At 44.5% G+C, this 22,910-nt stretch overlaps 1 protein-coding gene across 1 annotated transcript in view; it reads right to left on the reverse strand.

Annotated features, from left to right (window-relative positions):
• Positions 1-22,910, reverse strand: part of PRDM5 (PR/SET domain 5) — a 173,195-nt gene that overhangs the window by 117,597 nt on the left and 32,688 nt on the right. The window contains exon 3 of the mRNA XM_055142408.1: positions 6,564-6,686. Within this exon, the coding sequence (XP_054998383.1) occupies positions 6,564-6,686 (123 nt within the window). The remainder of the gene's footprint in view (positions 1-6,563; positions 6,687-22,910) is intronic.

Consider the following 22,910-nt stretch of genomic DNA (forward strand, 5'->3'; position numbering starts at 1 on the left):
AACAGAAGCAGAGGCGGCTATTTAGAGTTTTGTATGTAATTGACAAATCCTTACAACAATTATTTCTGTTGCTTGGTTTATACCGCTGCAGATAAGCCTGTGGATTCTGGCGGCTGAAAGGCAATGAGGGGAATCCTGTGTGTGTTTTAGTATGTCATCTTTTGTTTGCTTTGGGGCACACCCGGCTGTGCTCGGGGCTTACTCCTGGCTCTGTGCTGCAGGATCACTCCTGGCAGTGCCTAGAGAACAATATGTGCTGCCGGGGATCAAATCCGGATTGGCTCCACGCAAGGCGAGTGTCCCATCAGTTGGCCTAACTCTCTTCTATCTGGGCCTTTCAAACTTCAAGAGGATGCTCTTTTTTGAATAAAAGTGGATTTTGAAAGTAAAAAATAAAAGGACAGGTCCCAAGTTACTGTCCCTATGCACCTTAACAATCTCTCAATCCCACAGTTCTGGTTAATTCCCGTCATTATTCACCAAAGCAGATAGCAAATGAATATAGACGATTAATTGGCATTGAAGTATTTTAGTAAATACTTCATTCAAACATAGAACTAAACCCAGGATCCAGGATACAAATGCAGAAAAGGAAAGAAAAGAAATAGTTGAACTGCAGGGAAAAATCAAACCCTGAAAATGTGGTTGACAAATTAGATAACGACCCACTCTATAAATGGGAATGAATGTTCAATATGCCACTTTTACTTCCCCCGGGGAAGCAAAATAAAGGAATGAAACGTTGGTTGATATTGCTCTCAGAAAAAGAATTTTTCACTGAATATATACAGTAGTTTGCGAACTGCACTACTGATTAAGTCATTTGCTAAAAGTGACAGAAGTAACCGGGCTGGAATGATAGCATAGCAGGTAGGGCATTTGCCTTGCATGGGGCCGACCTCTGCCCCTCTCGGAGAGCCCGGCAAGCTACCAAGAATATCTTGCCTGCATGGCGGAGGCTGGCAAGCTATCCATGGCATATTCGATATGCCAAAAATAGCAACAAGTCTCACAATGGAAACATTACTGGTGCCCGCTCGAGCAAATCGATGACCAATGGGATGACAGTGATGATGATGATGACAGTAGTAACCAAACTGTCGAATTCCACATACAGAAAGATGTCACTTCACAAACAGATGAAGCCATTCCCAACTGAAATTCGTGGATGATTTCCTCCCGCACGGTACAAACCATCAATTCTGTCACCATTCAAGGACTCCGAAGACAAAGACCTTGTTCATGCCCGTGGATAGACAAGAGGAAGTTCAGGTATTCCATCGGAGTAACACAAGTTTCTAAGTAACTACCTTACAGTGCAAACCAGGATGCATACTGTTCATCTATCATGATGAGAACATCTACACAGCCCTGAAAAAGGTTATAACTGAAAAAAATATATGAAGACAAATTAGGGTTAAAATTAGATGGCTCTGATTATTCAAAGAGAAGTTAGTGGATATTCAGAAGAGAATAGTAGAGGTGTGTCCATGAGGAAGTCCTCTGAGCCTCAAACTTCATCACTGACCTGGAACAGCATCTGTACAAGGGAAGGAGGGAATAAAACCTGGACTCTCAATGCACGATCACACAGGAAAAGCAATGAGATCAGAGTATGCTACCAACCAAGAGACTGTGCTCTTCCAAATTCTTCTGTCGATTCCTAATGACCAATGTGAAGGTATTACAAGGCAGGGCCATCTGGAGGAGATAAGATCCTGAGACCGGCACCACCTGGAGTGAGAATAATGTCCTTAGAGAGGAAACCCCAAGGATACTCTACAAGCCTTATACCCACTGTGGTGGGCTATATCAGACACCCAATCTGCCAGCCTCTTGATCTTGATGTTCCCTGCCTCCAAAAGTGTGCAAAATAAATATCTGTTGTTTATAAGCACACACACATATACACACACGTACACACACACACACACACACACACACACACACATACACCATGTCACCGCTGTCTTTGGAGACACTCTCCCAGCTCAAGTCCTGAGTCACTGACGGAAAGTCTAAGACTGTCCCTCCTCACATAGGCGGACCACACAAGGAAGAGCCAGAGGTAAAATATCATATAAGAGTAAAGCTCTCCTAATAACGGGGAAAATACCATTGGAACCGAAACCCTGCAGTGTTGATCTCATAAGCTTGGCTTTGTGCCCAGTGACCTCTCAGCTTATTCAAAGACCATTCCCACAGCCTAACAGCCCTCAAAAGGTAGACTATGAACCAAATGATTTTCCATGTGAGCCTTTTCCCCTGAGAACACCAAAACACCTTTTCATTTCTGTGAAAATTTAGTGCAAATGTCCCAGGGACGGTATGTCTAAAATTAAGTTCGTAAGAATGCGATATATAGCACTAACTCTGAAATGTTCAAAGAATTCAGATCTTTACTTTAAATGGCCTAACTCTATATGTGTATAAATAATTTTCTATCAGAAGATGGGGAATTTTAATATCTACAAAAGACAGAGAACCAAATGTTTTCTTCCTATAACAAACCTGATATTTAATCAGAACTAACCATTTCTCATAGAGCTTAATAATTCTCACTTGCAGGGCTGGAGATATAGTACAGTTGGTAGGGCTGCTTGCCTTGCATGTGGCTGACTTGGGCTCAATTCACAGCACCCCATCTGTGAACTATCCTCCTAAACACCTCCAGCAGTGACTCCTGAGCCAAGTGCCAGGAGTAAGCCCTGAGCAAAGCTGGTATGACCCCAAAATAAATAAACAAAAATTCTAATTTGGCAGAGGGCAGTTTGGGGCCACACTGAGCAGTGCTCAGGGGATACTCATAGGCCGTGGCCAGGTGTTGTTCCTTAATGATGATAGGGGGGTCAGGGGTACAAGACGATGTGGTGCTGGGGATTGAACGGGGACCAGCAGGATGCCCAGTTATCTCACTGGCATGAAGTTTAAAGATGATTTTGGTTCATTTTCAGTCACATTCTTCACATTTAGAATTTCTGGAATAGTTGAAAATATTTTTCAAGAGTCTCAAAAGCACAGTTCAATGGATTTTTCTGAAATGTGTACACGCGGGAACAACTGTTTGCTTACGAGATCTTTCTCCAATAATTCGGATACTTAAATCATCATTTCCAAAGCAAATTTCCCCAAAATCAAATAAATTGCAAAACTCTAAATACAATCAAGTCTCCAAGAAGGAGTTCCAACCCTCTGCCAAAACAGACCTCAAATTCTTAATCCCTTGTCCAAAAAAATTGGACCAAGTATTGACGTTTTCCACCAAGTAAAGCCACATAGCCACAAGTGTTTCTCATTTACTCCACTCCTGGGACATACTGAGCAAATAAAAAATTTCCTGAATACCCCAAATTTCAGATGCAATTTGGAATGCAAGTGATTCATAATGTTATGCAGGAAACATTACGATCTTCTCTTACCAACTCAATGTTTCTGGAATGCAATCCTCCAGAGGGGAGCCCCACCAATCAGAAGACGGCCATCACTGGGGGACCCAGAAGGATGCTCTCTGCCCCCATCCCCAATGTGATTTTTGAACCCTGTGCAATCTGCTACTCCAGCTACTGTTCCCGTCAGAAAGATGACGCCTCCAGGGAGCTAGAAAGAGGCACGTGGGGCGCTACGGCAGGAATATGGCAGGAACACTTCCTACCCAGGAAAGTGCAGAAAAGTGTGAAGAGGGGTTAAAGGCACTCCCATCTCTTCTGTGCCAAAGGACCTTCTCGGTGGCCTCTAAACAGGTATTAAATTCAAGTACAAAATCTGGAAATGCTTTTTGTGAACCCCTTTTTGACTGAAAAATTTTTATAGGGCCCAGGGAATAGAGGTATACAAAAATACTTTGATAGTTCAAACATTTAGTGATAATAGATCATGAAGATACCAAATACTAATTTCTGGGTGCCACAAAGTTGGCAAATGTCATCTTTGGTAGATCTCCATTTTCCTTCAGGGAAAGAAGCGCAGCTGATATAAAAGAATAATGCATTGCAGTAAATACACTGAATGAGCGTGAAAACTGGGGAAGTCTTAGAAATCTAGAAATCACTGAAAAATAGAAGTGTAAACAATTCAATATGATCAGATAGCTAAGTGAAGTGCAGAGTGGCAGATGTAGGTAGTAAAAGCTGAAGATAAACACTGACACAAAGTTTGACTCACTAAAAGAGTCAGTTTGAACAAATGTACAAAAGCATCTCTCAAATAAAGATTACCTGAGGAAATGAGAAGGCACTCCCAAGCGAAACACCTAGATAGCTTGGCAGAAGTGGGAGAGCTACTGATAATAGAGAAATAACAGGTAATAGGAAGAAATTTCTCAAACTAAAGGAATTTTTAAAAAACCCACAAACCATAAAATGATTATTTAAGCATTTAGAGAGAAAAATCCAGTTAAAAAACAATAATAGTCTGTAAAACACAACAACAAACATATAACAATGAATTTGTCTAAGGTGAATGTCATAGTTCTAGAGGCAATTTTGTAATGAGTAGCATTTATAATGAAACATTTAAAGCAAGTGTTTAAATAAAACAGTGATAGAACTGAAAATTCCGTGAGGTAAGTTTGCCCCAGAAGCCCAGGAAATATAGTAAATAGAGGAAAAAATTTCAAGTCTACTCATTAAAAAAATTACTAGGTTTAAATTTGTGGTTGGATCAATGCATGTCATGAATTATTTTAAACCTGGGTCAAATATCTCTGGCTGCCAAAAGAACCTATTTTCCATTCCAACCCAGACCTTTGGTAAGAGTCATCTTTCATTTATCCATACAAAAAGGGACAGGAATCATATTGGATACACAATACTTATTTGTAATGAAAAATTCTGGTTAGCTAGTAATGGCAGGAAATGGAATATTTTACATGACTGTGTTTTCTGGCTACTTTAAAACCGAATTCTGTGCATTTTCCTTCCTGCCACTATTGGTTTTATACTCGTAATTGAGCAAAATCAGCATAACTGTCAGCAAATTATTAACTTCTCAAGTTTTAATGTATAAATGACACAAAGTATGCAGAGCTTCTAGATCACGTGCATGTGCGTGCACACACACAAGCGGGGCACACACACACACACACACACACACACACACACACACACACACACACACACACCTCAACTCAGCAAATGTGAGCTTCCTTGTTCTCCTGCCTTCCCTTTTGTTTCTATCGACCAGATTAGGTTCCTTGGTGGTTTAGGATCCACGATCAAATCCCCACCAGAACTAATATTTCCTCCTTCTCTTAATCACCTTATCACTAAGTTTCACGGAGAGGGACCCTCCAAGAACTTCTTAGCTTAGATCTTCTTCTTGCTAATATTTAAGCCCACTGGGAGCTCACAAGTGCAACTCACAGTTCATACCAGAGTCTCGGGTGACATACAGAGCAGCACTAAACCTGGTTCCTACCTGGGATGGCTACCTCTGTGTCAACTTGATGGGTCACAAGTTACCCAGATGTTTGTTCACAGACATTATTTGGGGTGCTTCTGTGAGGGTGCTTTTGGTGGAAGATTAACATCTGAATAGGGGGCGAAGCAAAGCACAATGTGGGTGGGCCCGAACGGAATCAATGGAGACCCTCCTAAGTGAAAGAAGCTTCCAGCTGTCCAGTGGTCTTCAAAGGGGAACATCTGTGCCTCTGACCCCACAGCCTCTGATGCGGGCCCGGGGGCTCTCCTGCCTCCCCAGCCGCCTGCGGGACCTCAACCGTGAAACTGAGACATGAGAGATTTTCTTTTTGTTCTTTTCTGGTTTATGTCACTAAGGTGCATGTTTCTGCTTCAGTTCGCAATGCTGACAAGTGCCCATATCCCTCCGCGGGGGAAACACTTCTCTCCGCCACTGCCCCACCCCCACCCTCTGGTCGCCTCGGTTCTGTGGTCCGTCTTATGGATTAGCTCTTTCTCCTTTCCTGGCCTGTGGCTTTGGACTCGGAGCAACTGTGAACTGGCTTTGCAGATTTCTGACTTAACACACTTCATAATAAGCATGTGAGGCAACTTCTTATAATAAACCTCTAGTTTATTATAAGACCTCTAGGTCTCTCGCTCAGTTTCTCTCCAAGGGGAAAGAGTTCCTATTGGTTGTCCTGCACTGCAGGAACCTACTATACTCCACCTCTAAAGCGGGGTATGAAGTCTAGCCATAGGGATATACCCAAGCAAACTTTCTCCAGGAAGCGTTTCCCAAATAATAGCCCAGAATATCGTGCTATGAGCCAAATAGACCATCAAATAATAATAATAAAAAAACGATCAATAAACACTCACTGAATGAATTAAAAGTACTTGAAAGCAAGACCTGCCAAGGACAATATCAGAGCGTGTAATTCATTCCCTCAAGAATTCCCATAAAGTGAGTGATCTGGTGTCAATTTACAGCTGGGCTTGCCCTTGCCTGCATATGCTGACGAGATGAGATTTCTGTTTTTTATGAGTTAGTTACTGTTATTTGAAGCAGGTCATTGGGAAATAAATTTAAAACAGGGAGTACAGTTATAAATTAGTCCATTCCCCTCGTGATGCATAGTACAAATAAGAAGCAAATAAGCTCACTTGAATGGCAGCCAAGTTCTTCTGCTCCTGAGATGGTGCCTCGTGAACTAAGCGAAGCCAATTGGAGTGTCGCGGGTTGGTAGCATCCAAAATGTATAGAACTTCGCCCTTGTTTCCACGGACCTGCAACATAAGAGGCTGGAGTTGATACCAGAAGCCAGTAAGAGTCATATTAACTAGACCAAGGGTAGGACATATATTTTTTCATGTGCCTTTCCATTTCCTTAAGGGAGAGGAACTCAAACCCAGGGCCAAGCACTCTACCACGAAGCTACATATATCTCAGCCTTACATATGCCTTTCTAACCGGCTGGTGTTGAGTAGATGCTGGATTAACGTGCATTCTTCCTCCCAAAACGTATGTCCAGACAGAGCCTACTATTTCCTTTGGCAGATGTCTAGATGACTCACAAGTGCAATCAACTCTCAGAAACATCCGGTGCTGAGAGCTCTTTTCTGGTCGAAAGTCATTTTTATAGGAATATTTTAATGTGCCCTGCAACTGCCTTATTTGGGGAAACAAACATGGTTGTGGCGATCCTCCCCCCCCTTTTTTTCCCACACAGAGAAGGGCACTGGGCTCACTTCCCAATTGAGGATGGTAGAGCAGGAGTCTCTACTTCTCCCTCTGGGAGAACCTGGCAAGCTACCAAGAGTTTCCTGCCCACATGGGAGAGCCTCGCAAGCTTCCCATGGTGTATTCATATGCCAAAGCCAGTAACAAGCTGGGTCTCATTCCCCTGACCCTGAAAGAGCCTCCAATGCAGCATCGTTGGGAAGGCCGAGTAAAGAGAGGCTTCTAAAATCTCAGGGCTAGGACGAATGGAGAGGTTGCTGAGACTGCTCGAGAAATTCGATGATCAACGGGATGATGATGATGATGATGATGATGATGATGATGATGATGATGATGATGATGATGATAATGAGAGCAGGAGTCATCCAACCATTCAACGACTCTCTCACTGACTTACTGAAAAATTCCTATACAAGAAGAGTTTTTGAATCGAAGTAGTGGAATCTGATACCCAGTGTGCCAGAGTTTCACATTTTTCACCCCAGTTTGCTTTTCAAGGCCTGCTCCCAGTCAGTTGAGGACAGAGGAGGGCTCTCTGCTCTCTGAGTCATACCCTGAGCCAGAGCACTCTGTTTTCACTTGGAGGGAGGGCACTACCAGTCAAAGAAGCAGTGATCTACTAGGGATGCCTGAATCCAGCTGACATCAATTCCAGTCTACATCTCTGGATCTAAGTTGCTTCCTCACACCTTCTTCCTCCCCTACCGTACGTTACTGGGTATCTGCTCCATTAGCAAACATATGACAGTTTCCGGCCAACTCTCCTGTGCAATTATATGCACTTGGAATCCAAGAGAAAGGGGACAGGAATGAGTGAGCACCACCCCAGACCTACAGCACCAAATAAGACGAATACTAGGCCCAAATTGCTCATTGCAGACTTGTGAAGGGAAAAACAAATTCCAGATCTCCAACTTTTGATTTTACAAAATTCACGCAGAGACAGCCAAATAAGGTATATATTTTCATGCCATGTTTAGATGATCACTCATTCATTCAATGAATATTTACCGAGTCCTGGTCACTGGTACTTCTTGAGGTTCTGACAATCGTTCAGTGGACTCAGCAAAGATAGCCTGACACCTAAGTCTTTATGAATGGACAAGCATGTAGAAAACATGGGCGATACTATGGAGATATGGAATAAAATAAAATAAAATAAAATATGGAATACTATTCAGTCACAAAAAGGGAAATCTGAACAATTATAGCCACATGGAAAGACCTTGAGGGAGTTATGCCTGGTGAAAGGAGTCACCAGAAAAACACAAATACCACAAGAATTCACTGACATGCCAGGTCAGAAACAATAATGAGGGCCATAGTGACAGTCCTGCAGGGAGGGCGCTTGCCTTGCACACAGTCAACCCAGATCTCCAGCATCCCATCTGACCCCCAAGCCCACCAGGAGTGATCCCTGAGTGCAGAGACAAGAGTCACCCCTAAACACTGGTGGGAGTGGCCAAAAAAACAACCAACAAAAACAAAAACAAAACAACAATGAATAAACAAGAAAGGAAGGATCACAGTTCAGTGATACACAGAGCACTGTTGCCTGCCAGAGGTGAGATCGTGGGACAAAATGGGCCAAAGAGTTTACAAGTAGAGTCTCCCAGCTATCAAATAAATCATGTATTAGGTTGTGACATACTGGCTGGTGACTAGAGTTAAGAATAAGGCTTAGTAGAGGCAGGCTGGGTGGCTGAGCGGGTGGTGGGAAGGAAACAGAAATCATTGGTGGTGGGAAATGGACACTGGTGGCAGGATATTAGATCACTGTGTGACTGAAACCCGGGCATGAACAGCTTTAAAACTGGTATCTCATGGTGACTTAGTTATCACTGTCACTGTCATCACTGTCATCCCATTGCTCATCGATTTGTTTGAGCGGACACCAGTAACGTCTCTCATTGAGAGACTTATTGTTACTGTTTTTGGCATATCCAATACACACAGGTAGCTTGCCAGTCTCTGCCGCACGGGCTCGATACTTTCAGTAGCTTGCTGGGCTCTCCGAGAGGGGTGGAAGAATCGAACTCCAGTCGGCCACGTGAAAGGCGACCGCCTAATCTCTGTGCTATGGCTCCAACCATGACTCAGTTAAAAAAATGAAAATGAAAATAAATAAATAAATGAAAGAATACAGCCTAATAGACTTGAAAGTTTCTATGCAAGTAGATATTAAAAATGTTCACCACAAGGGGGAAAAAATGTCTAACTATTCTAGACATTGGTGCTCACTAGATTCCTCTCAATACAACTACAGGACCAGTACGTTGCATAACTGCTATAAAGAGAGTGCCCTATCTCAATGATATCTAATTGCTTTAAAAGATTAAAAACCAAGTGTCCAGCACACAGCACAGCTCCCAGAATGCTAAGCATGGTAAAGACAAGGGCAGCCAAGCAGACCAAAGCAGGGGCCAGGAGGACGAGCTGGCCACCACGCCGAGGCCAGAGAGCAGCATATCAGAAGAATGGGCAGCAAGAGAGGTGAGCAGAGGGGTCTGAGGTAGGTTTGTGGAACAGCAGGGAGGTAAATGGGCTGGGAAAGAAAGAACCACAGACAAAGTGGTGGGTATTGGGACAGAGGGACAAGAACAGTCAGTCCAGGAAGTCGGTGGGAGGCGTCACCCAAACACTTGTCCTCTGACCCCTTCTGCTATATGTACTGCAAAGCCAGACTCGGTGGGACCTCAACACCCATCAGCCAGGGAGCAATGCAGTGAAGCAATACAGTGAATACATCTCCTTGCAGCCACGTTCCCGCCAAGCCCGGCTGGGCCAACGCCTCTCAACTGGCCATTCCTGGTCATCAATGAAATGCCAGGACCCAGCCCCAAAGTAGGAATTTCCTTCTCGATAACTGAAACTGATGCAAGAACATTTCAGGACTGCAGTGACCTCAGTTTTACATCTCCTATTTTTAGGTGTGTTGTGGTTGATCTGTGGTGGATTCCTCCACCCCTCTCGAAGAGCCTGGCAAGCTACCGAGAGTATCGCACCCGCATGGCAGAGCCTAGCAAGCTCCCCATGGCGTATTGGATATGCCAAAATCAGTAACAATAAGTCTCACAATGAGAGACGTTACTGGTGCCTGCTCAAACAAATCGATGAGCAACGGGATAACAGTGACAGTGAATAATACTCATGTGGAGAAGATCCACTGGAAGAGAAGGTACTGGAAAACGGCCCTGACGCCTACATACCCTCAATGCCAAACCCTCACCGCTGAGCAGAGCCGCCAGTGTGCCTTTACAGCACTGCTGTGAAACACACAGGACCTGCCACATCACCTCTAGAGAAGACACGGAACACGTTTCCCTAAAAGCCCATCAACGAGTCATTTGACTAGTTCGGAGACAACATCTCCATCGAGCTTCATCCCCAGCTACAGCGACAAAACTCTTGGGTCTGACAAACAGCTGAATGAAGCAAAGACCCTAAAAGAATAAAACCCTTCTCAAGGGATCTGACGTTGAAAATCTCCAGCTGCTGGGCACCAGGGATGGCTGAGAGGCCGAAAGCCCCCGCACTGCACACGTGAGGGCCCTGAGCATGAGGAGTTTGAGTCTCGGAGCTGCCCACAAGCACCAAGTACAGCCCGGCTGCTGAGCTGAGACACCCACCCCCTCCTCCCCACAGAACAACCTCCAGCACAAGGCAGGTGTGTGCATGCGAGCACCACAGCCTGTCATTGGCATGGGTGCCAGTGGCACCTAGCCCCCTGGCAGGCACTGCACCCAGACTGTGTTCGAGCATTGGAACCAAGCATGTATAACACCACCTCTGCATCGCCAACACCTCCCCGAGTGCCCTAACACACACACACACACACACACACACACACTGTCACCACTACAAAAAAACGTGTGATGAAAGGGCGGGGAAAGGGGTAACAAAGCAAAAACTTCACAATAGAGAAATAACAAAAATTGGGGCTGTGTTGATAGTACGGTGGGGAGGGCACTTGCCTTGCACACAGCCGGGGCCCACCTTTGATCCCTGGCACCGCATTTTGTCCCCAGAGCCCACCAAGCGTGATCCCTGAGCGCAAGGCCAGGAGGAAGCCCTGAGCACTGCCAAGTGTGATCCCCAGACCAGCCAACCAAAGAATTATGAAGTAAAATCTCTGCCTGCTGCTTAACTAGACACACGGCAACTAGTTTCACACAGGAAAACAACGCGGTGCGTGGCAGTGGTGGATCTCAGCCCCAGGTGTGACAGTACACCCAGGAAATAGCCCCCTTTCCCGCTCATCTGCGACCCAGGACCAAGCACAGTATCTGTCAGATGTGTTCCATTTGCGGTGATTTCTTTCAGAGATGGGAAAAAAGCAGTGATTTCTCTGCGACTTATTACAGTAAGCACATTTTACCAGGGGCTTTGTTTGTTTTTTATGTAATTCAGCTTTTTCCCCCAGGCCTCTGGGCCTCAACTATATTCAATTACTCAATATTAGTAACTCATTTTCCTGTCCTAGTGGATGCACGCAAACACTTTCTGGTCCCCTACTGTTGCTTCTCACAGTGCATTTTGGTGTAAGAAAATAAAAAACTTAGTCTCGCATGAAAATTCTTACGGAAACTGTCACTTTCAATACATCCATATTTATATCCTGATTTACCACTGCTTATATGTTCATAACAGCTCTATCAACACACAGCTAGAAAGTCAAGCGACCAGCACACTCCTGTTAGATGTCTTTTGTTTTGTTTTTTGGGTTTGGGAGCACAACTGGTGAGGCTCAGGACTTACTCCCGGTTTCTGTGCTCAAACATACACCTGGAGGTATAAGAGAATGGAAGCCAGGTCAGTACATGTTAAGCAAGCACCCTCCCCACTGTAGTATTTCTCAAGTCCTGATGTAATGTTTTTATTTTTTAAGAGAGCTTACATCCTTTATGAAGCAGTTGCGCGACATCTTATGGCCTAGTTCTCCCTCTGGGAGAGCCTGGCAAGCTACGGAGAGTTTCCTGCCCACATGGGAGAGCCTCACAAACTCCCCGTGGCGTATTCGTATGCCAAAACCAGTAACAATAATGGGGCTCATTCCCCTGACCCTGAAAGAGCATCGTATGTGGCACTATTGGAAAGGACGAGTAAAGAGAGGCTTCTAAAATCTCAGGGCTAGGAAAAACAGACGTTACTGAGACCAATCGAGAAATTTGACGATCAATGGGCTGATGATGATGATGATGATGATGATGATGATGATGATGATGATGATGTCGTCCTTTATATCATTCTAAACATCTGTACCCAAAGAACTTCTACACAGTCTTTGCAGGCTGCTCGTTCTTGCCACCTTTCAAGAGGAGAGAGCCGGTCATTCCATTTTTGTGGACTATTAGGGTATCTGATCTCATAACTGTCATCTTCTTACCACCAGCACAGAATACTCCTCACTGAACTACCTGGACATATTCAAAAAGAATAGAGTCCATCTTACCTCTTTGAAATAAGTCAACCAGGCACATGGCCACCATAAGGACTGTCAGTTTATCTACTTTAAGTTGAACATTTTTACAGTCTAACAAATAAGGAAGGTTCAAAATTCCTCAGAGCGTCACATTCAACATCTAACCTCTGAAGCCAGGTGTGTTTTTTCTTTTTTTTCCCTGTCAAAATGAGTTTCCAAACACCATTCTCACTTTGTTGACATTTCCTGGACTCTTTTCAAGTGTCTCGGTGAGAGTCTGTGGAAGACCATCACATGCCTGAGCCTCTCATGAAGGGACCTTCTCAGACATAAGCCGTGAGCATAGGAATGAGAACAAACCCCTGATATGAAAGGGGAAACTGTCATACTTGGCTTCTCTTCCTAATACTTTGACCACTGTGCCCTTTTGCTGCAGGGTCACCTGGTGGGTTGGTCTCTTCTGGGTCCTGCTGGCCTCACTTCTTTTTTTAAATTTTTTTAAATTTTATTGAATCACCGTGAGATATTACAAGCTTTCATGTTTGGGTTACAATCTCACAATGATCAAACATCCATCCCTCCACCAGTGTACATTCCCCACCACCAATATTCCAGATATACCCCCCCTTTCCCACCCTCCCCCTGCCTCCATGGCAGACAATATTCCCCATACTCTCTACTTTCGGGCACAGACACTGAGAGGCCATCACATTTGGTCCATTATCTACTTTCGGCATGCATCTCCCATCCCAACTGGTTCCTCCAGCCATCATTTTCTTAGTGATCCCTTCTCTATTCCAGCTGCCTTCTCCCCTCCGTTCATGAAGTAGTCTTCCCTGCTGGCCTCACTCCTTGAGCATCCAATAGATTATGGCTCTTCTTGTCTCTCCAGATTACAGGTTCCAAGGCAGAATATCTGTCACAGTGCGTTCTGTTCTCCACTCTAAAGAACCAAAACTCACAAAGAGATTCACCTCAACAGGAGAAAACCCACCAGGGAAATGAAAATAAAAACGAAAAATTAGATAGATACAAATGTTCTTTTCTTCCATGTAAGTATTTTCTTTGTTCAGATGGGTCAATTACAGACAGAAAAACTTATATTTCTGTTGGCTAGTTTTTCAGAAGGCTTGTCTTATTATTTTCCTTTAGTCACTGAGAATATCTGAGCAATTTTTCAGTCTCTATACAGGGGCCCTCAGGGTTCCCACGGCAAAGTTAATCCATTAGATGTCCCCAGATGTTGCAAAATACAATCAACTGAATTTTACTTAACATATGGTAAAATGCAATGGCAGTGAAATATAGTTTGTTCCCCCAAAAGATAGTAATAATAGCCTTAATGAAAAGTCATAATATGCAGGCTATGTGCCTTGTTTATTAAAGAAACTAAATTTTCCTTTCTGTCTTTCAACAAGGCTTTGCAAAAAAGATCGTTTTAAGCACTAAAATTTAGACAATGTTTGTCTTCAGAGTACAACATGTCATCATATTTTTGTATTTAACTTACAGACATTCTTCCTGCAATTGTTTTTAAGTGAAGTAAGGCCATATGTTTTTGCCGCCAGCGTTTAATTAACCAGACTTCAGGCTATCTTCTGGAGCACACAAAAAAATAAGTGTGCTCATGTAATCAATTCTGACAGCGCACTATTGTCAGATTTAAACCAAAGAGAGACACATTTTCAGAAATTAGCAAGAATCATCACAAGTAAAATGTCCTGATTTATAGTTTTCCAGGAAAAGGGCATGGTTTTATTCTGTGGATTTCTGAGAGAACTCTAAAACGCTTGCCAACTTTGATGCTTAGAAACACACACATGCACACACGTGCACATACATGGCTGAGGTGTATCTGCTTACATCCCACAGCTCTGGCCACTGGACCTTCCAATCCTGGGTCCATGAATTGGTGCAATCCTGGCTCTTTCGCTTTCAGCTAGATCTCTGTCTTTATGAAACCCCATCCAGAATATAACATAGTCACAAAACAAAGGCCACAGAGATGGTATAGGAGCACAAGCACTTGCCCTGCATGCAGCTGAGCCTACTACAGCCCCTGACACCACATACAGTTCCCTAAGCACCTCCTGGAGTGATCCCTGAGCACAGAGCTAGGAGTAATCCCTAAGCACAATAGGGCATGCCCTCCACCTGAAAAAAAAACAAACCCACCAATATTAACTCACATGCAAGCAAAAGAAACAGTAGAAACCTCTCAAAACTCTCCTATAGACACCATCTAACCCAGCAAATGGGCAGGAATTCCTAACACTCCTCCTAGCTCTGTCATGCCATTGGCTGTGCACTCTCCAAGTAACGGGAGTTCGGGAAAAGACGTCTCCTCCAAGAAGCTCCTCTCCACTTGCCTGGCAGCTTAGCTTTCTCACTCTGCGATCCCAGCTGACGCTCTGGCTTCCTAAGCTCCAAATGGAACAGCAGGCCTGGCTCAGAAGGGGCCACGACGTCCTTTGCTTTCCTCTTCCTGGAGTTTATGTTCTAGAATTCTGCCAAGGGGTCGCATTGCCAGGAGGCAGGATCACTGGCAGAGGAATACCTTCCTGCTGCACACCAGGGTGGCTGGCACCCTGAACTGCTCTGGCGACAAAAGGCCTGGCAGGGCACACGCCCCAAGCTAGGACACAGACACTTCAGCTGACCGTGTTATCCGCTAGAGGCTTTTCCCTGGATCCAATTTTCTCACAACTGCCATCCTATGCCCTGGTCAGGAAGTGGGCTGGACTAGGAATCTCCCCACCACCCCAAAAGAAATCTTGGCTGCTTCTGAGCATGCTGCAGGGAGAAGTACGGTTCTTTCCAGACTCGGGGGCTTCAATCGTCTGGGTTTCTGAGTCTGCCCTGCAGCCACTTAATCCTCACTCTCAAAACGCAGCCTCTGAGATCAGCTCAGGACTGTGGGCTAGCCGGGGGAGAGGGGAGGGCACTAGGTTACTGCTATTGCACTGAGTTCTTTGCTTTTCCCTCCCCACAGTGTCCATCCCAACCTTCTGTTTTTAAAAACTCAATGATCAAGAAGGAATCTGTAAAATCCTAGGCATCCCATTCTCAATTCAAATAAGGCAGGACACCTCCAGGTCCACATGCTTGTTCTCTCCTCTCTGCAACTCACTGTGTGGCTCCAAGATGGCTGTGTCCCCTCCAGTCTTGCAAGGAATAAACCTCTTTTTGCAAAGCTCCGATGCCATCACCATGCATCTTGCAACCATAGCAAAAACCACAAAGGCCTTCCAGCGACAATCCATGCCCTGATATAGGAAATGTCTGTGGGGGCTCACGACAAGCAGGACAGCCCACCTGACTGCATACAGCCCTTTCAGGCAACAGCCGAGCTAAGTTCAGACTCATCCAACACATGCTACTCTCTCTCTCTCTCTCTCTCTCTCTCTCTCTCTCTCTCTCTCTCTGCCACCACCCCTGCCTCTGTTTCTCTCCCTCTGTCTCTCTCTTTCTCTCTCTGTATCTCTCTGTCTCTCTCTCCCTCTTTCTCTCTGTCTGTCTATCTGTCTCTCTCTCTCTCTCTCTCTCTCACACACACACACACACACACACACACACACACACACCTTCCTTTAGGTCTGCTTTTTAAGCGTGATGTTTTAAGTCACTCCATGTGCATGATTTCTCATAGGCAACAACAAAAAAAACATGAGTCTGATACCACAATCTGCATTTGTTTTGCTATTAATATGCAACAATTACCACAGCTCCAGAAGATAAGGCCCACTTCCTGTAGCACACTGTGTACCTGTGTACATCAGAAGCCTGAGTGGGACTCAATTCCCCACTCAATTCTCAGACTATTCTCTGTTCAGGGTGAGTGGGGAAAGACTGCAGAAAGACTAATGAGCTCAGGTGGGTTGATGACTAAGTTTTTTACAGTCACAGAGCTGAAATAGTGCAGCGGGAAGGGAACTGCCCTTGCATGCAGTCCACCTAGGTTTGAGCCCTGGTACCCTACAAGGTCACCCAACCCCTGCAATGAGTGGTCCCTTAGCACAGAGCCAGGAGTGAGCCCTGGAGAAACACAGCCAGGTGTAGCCCCAAAATCAAATAAATAAATAATCAAGTCTTATTTGAAGACAGAACAGGGAAGAGATCTTTATGAAATTTGATGTGAATTATTGAATTAAACAGTAAGAATCAGTGCTTAGAAAATTCTTAATGATGTTTCCAAATTTCCCATTTCATTCACTTTCCCCAAATCTTAACTCTTAAGTTATGCTTTCCCATTTTTACTATAGAGCAACACATGCATATTCTTTTACAAGTAGACTTAGATATCAATCTTGCATTAACAATTTTACACATAAGGAAACTATAGACCACAAATATTTTTCAATTAATTTTTCACCTGACAAAGACATAAGAAATCATTTAAAAACACAGATGTAGAACACAATAAAGAGAAGCTTAGGAAACTGACACTCGCTATTATTTAACACTGTTTTGAGGTCTAGAGAATACAAATCTGGGGCTATTTCCAAGGAAATACTTTTCAGGGTTTTTTTTTTTTTGTGTGTGTGTGTGTGTGTGCTCAAACCCAGCAGTGCTCAGGGCTTACTCCTGGTTCTGCGCTCAAGGCTCACCCTTGATGGGACTTGAGGGACCATATAAGGTTCCAGAACCAAACTAGGATTGGCCACATGCAAGGCATGTGTCTTACCAGCTGTGCCCTCTGGCTCCAAACAAACTACTTCTTAAGATAAGCCATTCAACTCTAATGTGACAAACTACCTTCCTTATCCAGAGATCTCTCCAGCCAGCATCTGTGTAGAGGACAAAGTGTTCTGACCATCTGCAAAAGCACCAATAACAAACTGCAACAACCGGCTCATTGGGTCCCCAACTTAACCTTCCAAATCTGTTGACAGGAGACATTGGGACACTGTGTGCAATGAACTCCTGCTCGTGAGGACAAACTCTGCATGTGGATCTTATCCTGTTATATTTCATGAATATACATGACATTTTACTTTTATGAACAGAGTCCCCTACTGGCTCTCAAATCCGAAGCTTCTCATGCACAGCTGCCCTGTTATGGCTACCCTAAGAGGTTCTCCTCTAAAGAAATGTCTGTAACCCATGGGCTTTTATCTGAGCCGGAATTGGAAATGATCCTATGCAACATCACAGTACTTCAACCAGATGCTAAGGGATGTTGAATTCTTAAAATTTTCATTTAGAGAGGTAATATGGTGAATATACTATGCTTTTCATGACATGGTTCTATAGCCTTTGGAACACCCCATAATCAAACATATTCATAATTCTGCAACCCAATGTATAAAGAGTGGTGGGAAGAAAAATTAAAACAAAACAGCCTTAAGTAATTTCAAGTCAGGTTTTGCAGCCACATAAATTTTATCGGAGCTAGAGAGATTGCATAGTGAGAATAGGACACTTGTCTTACCCCTGCGACCCATGTGGTCCCCCCGAGTTCATCAGTACTGGTTCCTGAGCACAGCTACGAGTAAGTCCTGGGCACAACCAATGTGGCCCAAAAGCCAAAAAGAGAAATCAGAATATTGGCAGGTGCTCTGGCAATGGCAAGGGGGATAGGTCATATGTCAGATAAAATGTATGTTCACCACTAGGGGACAGAGATCATATGTCAGTCAGACAAGACAGAGATCCTCTGTCAGTCAGCAGGGGACAGCAATCCTTCTTATCAGTCAGCAGGGAACAGTGATCCTTCATGTCAGTCAGCAGGGAACAGCGATCCTTCATGTCAGTCAGCAGGGGATAGAGATCCTCCTATCTATCAGTCAGCAGGGGACAGAGATCCCTCATGTCAGTCAGCAGGAGACAGAGATCCTTCATGTCAGCAAGGGACAGAGATCCTTCATGTCAGTCACCAGGGAACAGAGATCCTTCAGGTCAGTCAGCAAGAGACAGCGATCCTTCATGTCAATCAGTAGGAAACAAATCCTTCATGTCAGTCAGCAGGGAACAGAGATCCTTCAGGTCAGTCAGTAGTAAACAGAAATCTTTCATGTCAGTCAGCAGGGGACAGAGATTCTTCATGTCAGTCAGCAGGGGACAGAGATCCTTCAGGTCAGTCAGCAAGAGACAGAGATCCTTCTGTCAGTCAGTAGGAAACAGAACTCTTTCATGTCAGTCAGCAGGGAACAAAGATCCTTCAGGTCAGTCAGCAAGAGACAGAGATCCTTCATGTCAGTCACCAGGGGACAAAGGTTCTCCATGTCAGTCAGCAGGGGACGGAGATCCTCCTGTCAGTCAGCAGGGAACAGAGATCCTCCTGTCAGTCAGCAAGAGACAGAGATCCTTCATGTCAGTCAGTAGGAAACAGAAATCTTTCATGTCAGTCAGCAGGGAACAGAGATCTTTCATGTCAGTCAGCAGGGGATAGAGATCTTTCATGTCAGTCAGCAGGGGACAGAGATCCTCCTGTCAGTCACCAGGGGACAAAGGTTCTCCATGTCAGTCAGCAGGGGACAAAGATCCTTCAGGTCAGTCAGCAAGAGACAGAGATCCTTCTTGTCAGTCAGTAGAAAACAGAACTCTTTCATGTCAGTCAGCAGGGGACAGAGATCCTTCATGTCAGTCAGCAGGGGATAGAGATCTTTCATGTCAGTCAGCAGGGGACAAAGATCCTTCAGGTCAGTCAGCAAGAGACAGAGATCCTTCTGTCAGTCAGTAGGAAACAGAACTCTTTCATGTCAGTCAGCAGAGGACAGAGATCCTTCATGTCAGTCAGTAGGAAACAGAAATCTTTCATGTCAGTCAGCAGGGGACAGAGATCCTTCATGTCAGTCAGCAGGGGATAGAGATCTTTCATGTCAGTCAGCAGGGGACAGAGATCCTCCTGTCAGTCACCAGGTGACAAAGGTTCTCCATGTCAGTCAGCAGGGGACAAAGATCCTTCAGGTCAGTCAGCAAGCAAGAGACAGAGATTCTTCATGTCAGTCAGCGGGGGATAAAGATCCTTCATGTCAGTTAGCATGGGACAGAGATTCTCCTGTCAGTCACCAGGGGACAAAGGTTCTCCATGTCAATCAACAGGGGACAGAGAACCACATGTGCTAAGCCTACTTGACAGTGAGTATTTAGGGACAGAGATTTTCAACTACTCACACTCCCTTTGACCTGGAAGGGTGGCTGGTGGCAAAGCTTGGTCCCATCATGCTTAGATCTATGGTCTTTTCCAAATTACATATATTTGCCACCTATTCAAATGCAAATTAGGGACAATATAGAAGCCCAGAGCAGGATATCAAATAGATCTCCTTTGGATTTAAAAGTGTCTGAGGTTTAGAAAACACAAAATTACCAACTTAAATACAGGCATAGAAATATGTGTGTGAGTCAATGATCTCGAGGGTCTGAAAGAAGGAAAGATTTTTTTTTAATTATTCGTTAATCAAAAGTTAAAAAGTAATAAGTATGCCCACCAACGCATTAATTATCTAAGCTGTCTTAAAACTTCTTCATGAACCAAAGTCCTTCGGAGTAGTCATTTATCATACTGTAAAGAAATTAGAGGCCAAATCATTCAATGGAATTTATTCAGGCCCATGAACATTAATCTTCTTTATATAAAAAGAAAACAGAATTCCTCAGGTAGAATTTTATGCAAACTTTCGGCAGTGTTTGGAGAGCCTCCAATGTATGCAAAGTAGTTACACTCAGGCTAGTGATTTTTGACTTACAGAAGGTAACAGGCTTAAGTTCAGAGAGAGCTCATTAAATCCACTGTTTTACATTAGACATAAATTAGAGCTACAATTTGTTACCAAAACAGACCAGAACTAAGTAACCACACACAATAGCTTAGATCCAAATAATCACCTACAAATAAAGCAAGCTGCTCATAAAGAGACTTGTAGCTTGTCCATTGTCCTCACATTTAATTTACTATATACTAAAGGCAAAAGGTCTTGGCAGACAAAAATGTAACCGAGACTCAATACAAACAGAGCCTGTGTTGCTGTAATATTAAAGAATCAACAGATGGTTGGCATCAAGAGATTGGCACAAATACAAAAAAATGCTAGAACAAGTAAACAAAAAGACTAATGTGTAGAAATCAAACAAAATATGTTTGAGTCTCCTTTGTCGAATGGGGGGAGGGGGTAAAGCATGTCCACACGGAAATCATGGGGCACTACTATGATGATTCACTGCATCAAAGTCTTCAGAATCACTGGGCACAGTTAACTGGTGCAAGAGCAAGAAAAGAGGGAGAGGAAGAGAGGAAAGAAGAGGAAGAAGCAGAAGTGAGGAATGAGAGGAAAAAGAAGAGGAAAGGAGAAAGAAAGGGGCCCTCGGGAGAAAGAAGGAAGAGGGGTGAAGAAGGGAAGATGTAGAGAAGCAGAGGGGAGAGGAGGAGGTCTAGCCCCTCGTGCTGAAATTCAACCTAACACCCCCACCGGAATCAGGTTTCTACAACCACGTATTGAGGTGATGAGCAAAGGCAGTTTGAGGAGATACACACATTCAGTTCTTTCATTCTTTCACCCCCAAATTCCTAAGCAAGACCATGAGCACTGCAGCTGGGGCACCCAGAGAGACTCCACAGTTTTCCTTTCAGACAAACAGAAGATCAGCCACATTTAGTCGCTGGTGGGGCCCTGACTCGGTGAAGGGGGAACTCAAACACCCTCACAGCCTGCCTGACATGTGCAAAGAGCACAGAGAGGCCTCACCTGGGACGGGCATGGGCGAAAGAGGTGGGGACCCAGCCGGTAAAAGAGGAGTCACACGAGTGGGGAACTAATGTTGAGGCTAAGAGTTCAGGGGAAACAGGAAGTCCAAAGACTCCAGGCCGGGTAGATGGGGGGCAGGGGCTAAAATCTTGGGGTCTGTTGGAGAGAGGTAGATTCTCTGCGACTAAGACCGCCCCAAGTTCCAGAGGCCTCCAACGGGGAGATGGATCGTCTGAGTCTGGGTCACATGGGGCGTGGGTGGCAAACAGGACCATGACTGAGCAGATGTAGAACTGGCTTTTGCCTGGTTTCTCATGCCCCAAAGAAGGCACATCCCACTGTTCTGTGTCGCTGCCTCCAGCCTCCTCTGGCGACCGCAGGAAGCCTCACCTGAACACTTTCCTGTCCCGGGCACCCTTGCTGAGGGCCAGGAAGATTTTTCTCACGCTGATCAGAAACGTGCCCCTCTCTACTCCCAAGTGGATTTTCTTTCTGGCTCTAAAACAGACCAGCCAAGCCTTCAGCCAACTCCCACTTGACGACGCTCTGAAGCGCCTGGAGAGGATGACTGAGCTACTTCTGCTTCTACTCTTCTTCAGGTGAAGAACTGCAAGCCAATCATTTTATGACTGAAATCCCACCATGAAAGCTTTGTAACCATCTCACAGTCATTCAATTAATCAAATAAATAAATAAATAAATAGATGTGGGGGGGAAAGAGCCGCAGGCCCCTCCGCTGCCTGACTGACAGGCCTCAGTTCCCAGGCTCAGTCTGCTGAGGAATTGCTGTTTGTCCATCTTCACAGCCATGTCCAACACCCAGAAAGGGACAGGACCCTCCTGATCCAACCTGATTAGTACCCAGTATGCGGCTCTTCTCCCCACTACTCTCAACAATCTAATTTTTATTTGTATGTTTTGCTTTATTGTATGTTTTATATGCTTTATTGTATGCTTTATTGTATGTTTTGAGGCCACAACCAGAGACCATCCTCTGGCCACAGCAGACTGGCTCATGCTGAGCGTTGCTCCTGGCATTGATCGGGGCTCCATGCGCTGCTGGGGGTCAAACTGGAACTCCTGCACGTAAAGCCTGAGCGACTGTCCTCCACGTCATCCATCATCCCCGGTGCTTTAGTTTTTGTATGCAGTCTAGCTGGTCCATCTAGTCACCAGTGAGTACTGCTAATCCAAATGTCCAAGTTCACCAAGAAAATCCTTTAAGGCATTTTCATCTAAGTCTGGTATCACTCAAAAATCAGCAACAATTTTATCTTTATCCATGTTTAATTTGAACATTTGGTCATATGAACATTTGGTCAGTCACATGTTTGGTGATTAACAGTTTTTGAATAAATAATAGGGATATTATCTATCCTTCACAACCATTATGATACCTACTACATAAAACACAAATGCAAGCACACACACACACACAGAAAACTAGGGCCACACATGCATGCACACACAGATACACACACAAACAGAAAATAACAAGTGCTGGGGAATGTGAAGAAATTCAACCACTTTCACACTATAGGTGCAACTGTAAAATGATGTGATCACTGAGGAAACAGAATGAATAGTTCCTTGAGAAACTGAAACACAGATGCAGTATTATGATCCAGTAACCTAAGTACCCAGATGGATTCTCACTTCGC

Source organism: Sorex araneus, chromosome 6, assembly GCF_027595985.1.
Source record: "Sorex araneus isolate mSorAra2 chromosome 6, mSorAra2.pri, whole genome shotgun sequence".
In the NCBI taxonomy this organism is placed as follows: Eukaryota; Metazoa; Chordata; class Mammalia; order Eulipotyphla; family Soricidae; genus Sorex; species Sorex araneus.